The following is a 5,000-nucleotide window of genomic DNA, read 5'->3' as shown; positions in this document are numbered from 1 at the left end:
TTCCTGAGGTATGTTTACTGAGGTATGGCCACTACTTTTGGTATTATCTTAGAAATTCATATTCATGATGTATAGTTCTGTGAATAACAGATTAATACAGCCATTGTTATTAGGATTATGCATTATGTAGTTTTGCATTATGTTGTTTTGTCACCCGGTCAGAACACCCTGTGAAAATGTAAGGATAGCTTCTATACCACCAAAAGACATGATGTAGCATGCAAGCAAGCTTTTCTCAAAGCCAACTGTGATGTTGTTGGTGTACGTATGGTCTTTGCATGCATGCAGCAAACGGGAGTTCACACCAAAAATCTTTAATTCTGCTATAAAGAACTAAAACAAATCAGACTGCACTTGTGATGTGAGATGTGACATTTTAATTGCAGTAAAATGCAAACAAAACTTCCCTATCTTCATACATTTGTTGTGCAGGGGTGGGGGTTAATTGGTACACTCCAGCTGTAATCAGTCAAGTCCTGCAGATGGGGGGAAGGCAAACCTGACCAGCATGCACCTGTGATGGAGTACACATGGGGCATCCTCGGGGACAGACATGACAGAGAGGAAGAAGACTCGTCAGACAGCCTACAGCTGTTCACTTGATTGCATCCCAGTTTTCTGAGTTAGGTTAATTATCCAGTCTGGCTATGGAAGCGAGAAAAAAAGAAAAGAAAACAAGCATCAACTTTCACAAAGAAAATTAGATGCCACATACGAGACCGTCTCACGTTGCTGGTGGGAACATCTCCAAAAAAGGCAGTTGGGAGTGACCAAGGATGAGAACGTCCAACCTTTTCATAGCAGCGTTACCCCGGAGAGAGAGCAAAGACAGGCTTCTTATATCAGAGTGAGTTAAGGAGCCGCTGTAGCCAGCACTTGTAATTGGAAACGGTGCAGGAGACCGCTACCTCCAGCACCCCAGGTGAGCTCCATCTCTCTCTCTCTCTCACTCGGTTAATGACCAAACCAGAGCACCTGACATCCTCCTCACGTTTCCGTAGGGACCCTTTATTTATGACATCACAGGCTTGTAACCACGGCAGCAGTGTGTGTACGGGCCTAATATCCATAATCACCTGCGGATGGTGGCAAGGAGGAGCCGCTCACCTCCGCTCATTAAAATGATGGATGGGGGAGAGGGAGGGGAGGGGTGCACGTGCTCTTTCTCTCTCTTTCTCTCTCTCTTTTTCTGTTCCAAATTTGTTCTCATTTAGAGAGGTGCTTATTAGGCAACACCTGGGGGGATTCTGGAGGGGGAAGTTTTGTGTGTGTGTGCGTGGCTACAGCCCCCCTCAGGAGGATGTGGATTTCCAGGTGCGTTTTCGTTTGGGAACATATTACGGGGGAGGATCATTTAAAACCTCATGTTTTGTTGATGGATTAAACTGTAACATCATTCATTATCTGCCTGCTGGGATTCCGCTAGAAGATTAAGCCGATGTAAGCTTGATCTGAATGACTGGCTTAGAAAGAGCAATGGCTCCTGTAGGACCTCTCATTCTTCAGAATCATTCACTTTCATTAGTGACAGTGGAAACGGTACATTCTACAGATTTGATTATATTTCTTAGCAGTTAGTGTGTGTGTATTGTGTGTGTGTGTGTGTGTGTGTGTGTGTGTGTGTGTGTGTATGTTTGGAAAGCCTCCCTGAGGTGAGGTTTGTCTTTGAGACGAGACTATTTAAATGTATAGTGTCAGCCAGATGAATAGAAATCTCTCAGTTTTTTTGTTTTGTTTTTTTGTTTGTAGATTACCAATAATTATAAAAAAGCTGTAGTAGATACAAAATTAAAGACATAAACCTAAAAACAAGAAGTTCTCTATTGTTTTTGTGTGGTGCCGGCAGTTTTGTCGAAAATTGCTTCACAAATCAATGAACGATTTTCTTTTTTTTCTGCATTAAAGGCACCCAGTGCAACTTTATGTAAACATTCAATGAAAAATAAACATTCAATTTCTAGTCTTTTTTACACGTAGTAAGTTTCAATAACTCCATACCATTACATATCGACATTCAAGGAGCAAAGATGAGACGTCGTTGTGTGGTGAGAACTGATAGAAAATCGTAAACAACAACAATCGCTGGTGGGGAGAAGCCATTTTTCCATTGACTGGAAGCCTTCTTTATTTATTGCAGGTAAAAAAAAATAAAGAAAATGGCGGCGATTGTTGTTGTTATCGATTTTCTATCAGTTCTCACCACACAACGACGTCTCATCTTTGCTCCTTGAATGTCGATATGTAATGGTATGGAGTTATTGAAACGTACTACGTGTAAAAAAGACTAGAAATTGAATGTTTATTTTTAAGCCTCGAAAGTTGCACTGGGTGCCTTTAATAGAATGATGAATTCTACAATGAATTTGGTACCAGAAAACAACCAAGAAAACTAGAAAAATCTCACTTAATTGTGGAAATTTCCAATAAATCTGGGCCAACACTGTAATAAACACGAGCTATCTCTTCAAACAGCCAAACACACCCACACAGTAGAGCACACCGACACATTCCTGGTGTCCAGTGGGCTAACCATCGTCCTGATTTAGCAGATCAAGCCAAGCACCGTTTAAAATGCATAGCAGATTTGGACATGGCAGCAGTAAAAAAAAATGAAATGAAAAATATACCATGAGAATGGAACCAGCACCGATTCTAACAACACTCCGGAATAGAGCGCAGAGGGAAACATTGTCTTTTGCCTGGAAAAGTCATTACCCGATGCCATTATTAGCAGAAGATTGTGCCCTTTGAGTGCAAATGGATTTTATATTAAAATTTGATAGGCGCTGAAACATTGGGATGAACAGCTGCAATGCTTTTCCATTAGGCCCATGATAAAAAGGTCAATAAAAGTAATGTCATCCGTCAGAGTTTTTGCCCTCCGCCATTACAGTGACAGATTGTGGCATTCCAGAGATGGCATCGTCGTTACTTGTCTGACAAGCCACTGAAGCGTGGCCGCGAGTGACATGTTGCTGCATTTAGGTGTTGTTCATTTACACAACACGAGCTGCAGGCTTTAATTAAGATTCCTTGTTCATTAGAGGTTGGAGATTAAGACATGATTTTCTGTCTGGTAGATGGGTTTAGATGCCCAGAAACAACAAATTAACTTTGCATTTTGTTACAGGTCGTACTTGGCCGTAAGGAGCATTAATCTGTAAATAACATTCTGCAATGTAGACAATACAATGTGTACAACAGCCTTTAAAAAGAAACTAAACAAAAGCCTTTTCTGAAGCTAACAAGTAGCCAAACTTGAAAGACCACACAGGACTACCAAAAGGTTTGATTATTTTTTCTTTATTATTTTTTGTTTTGCCTTTTTTCTTCTTTTTTTTCCTTTTATGAAACAAATGTTTGCAGATGAATAAACAACAGCGGCCTCTCCTTTTCCGAGCAGGCTGACCCCCTCTCATTTGCCCCTCCCCCCCTGCTCCCCCCACCCAACCCCCACCTCAGGAAACAGACTCTCTGCTGGCCAATCATGTTCACTCCTCATCACCATGGTGACGGCTGCATCCATGTTTCTTAGCATCCTTTAAGTGCATTCGTCAAATGTATAAAGCCAGAATGAAAAAGAAAAGAAAATGATGGAGAAAGGAGCCTCAATCTCGAGGTAACTCGAGATACTTGGTTTTGTAATAACCTGTCATTTCGTACTAAAGTAAAACACAAACAAATAAACAAGGCTCTTTAAAAAAAAAAAAAAAGTTATCGCTCTGATGAGGACCGAAAGACAGACGTAGACCAGCCAGCAGGGAGTCGGTTTCCCACCTCCACCCCCAGGTAAACAGCTTATCGTCTTTACCCACGTCATCAGGATTAACAAGGCTCTTTTGTCGTACCTGTATTTCTCATGTAAGACAAAAAGGTTAATAGATAAAATGGTTTAAAATAAAGTTTAGTGATTGTGCTTTTAAAACCAAAGTAAAACAAATAAAGACAAACAACACGGAACGACAACAAAACATTATAACAGTGCATTACAAAAAAGAAAAGAGGAGGCTCCCAATGTGGCACTTTTTCGAGGGCAGTTACACAATATAACAATTTACAATGGGCATGGGGAAAGGGTAAAATAATTATATTTACTGGCATAATAACATTAGAAATTATTCAAAATAAAACGTGGACGAAAAAATTGAAGTACCACAATGGATTATTTTAAAGAATAAGAAACATGTGTACACGTGTATTTACAAGACAGTCCATCCCCCGCTCTGCTTGTAGCTAATATATTATTACAGAAACACCCGACTGTAAGGTCCTTCTGTGGTTTTAGCCAGGGTCTGTAACGTCGGAAACAATCACCGGAGTAACCGTCACTCCATATTGCATCAAAATCAACATATAAAGTACTACAGCTCGTTTCCCCTCCTAATGCACAATTGCTTTTTTTTTCTCTTATCATTTGCGTTTTTTTTATCTTTCTTCTCGACTGGACTTAGAAAATGATAAATTACAAAAAAAGATGGACAACTGGTCAGTATTCCTGATGGCAACAAGGCGAGTTATAGTGTTTGTCAGTGAACATGGCGGAGTGAGATTTCTTTTAAAATCCGACAGAGAGTTGTGAAGGAAAGGGATTCTCAGTTTTCATCCTGGAACAGACATGATGGAGTCTCTCGCTCAGCTGGTCTTCAGCTCTCCACCATCTGCGGAAAAAGGAGCAGCACACGTTTCAACACACACACTCACACCTAAGGCAGTCGTCATACAAGCATGTCAAAGTTCATCATGGCAGGTGAGTAAAGACCCAGACGCATTGCACTAGAGCAAAACTAGTTACTCTGTACGAGCCAAAAAAATCATGCATTATCATCTGAATCTACAATCTATAAAGACCAGCTCATAATGGTCCTTATCAAGGCTCCTGCATTTCTCCGATTTCAATTTAACCAGCAGCCGACGGATGCTCTGAAGTGTGACGAACATCATTACACTTCCTGAAAGTTTTATGTCATGACGTTTGCACTCGCAGAACACTCTATTAGGTG

General features: G+C 40.6%; 1 protein-coding gene across 1 annotated transcript in view; it reads right to left on the bottom strand.

The window, feature by feature from the left end:
* Positions 1-4,582: 4,582 nt before the first annotated feature.
* robo1 (roundabout, axon guidance receptor, homolog 1) overlaps positions 4,583-5,000 on the bottom strand; it is a gene marked incomplete at its 5' end in the record, with an annotated part of 218,020 nt that continues 217,602 nt past the window's right edge. Inside the window, 1 exon segment of the mRNA XM_080844591.1 lies at positions 4,583-4,658. Within this exon segment, the coding sequence (XP_080700717.1) occupies positions 4,644-4,658 (15 nt within the window). The 3' untranslated portion in view covers positions 4,583-4,643.

Source organism: Sprattus sprattus (assembly GCF_963457725.1).
Source record: "Sprattus sprattus genome assembly, chromosome: 9".
Classification (NCBI taxonomy): Eukaryota; Metazoa; Chordata; class Actinopteri; order Clupeiformes; family Clupeidae; genus Sprattus; species Sprattus sprattus.
This window is presented reverse-complemented; position numbering and strand designations above follow the sequence as displayed.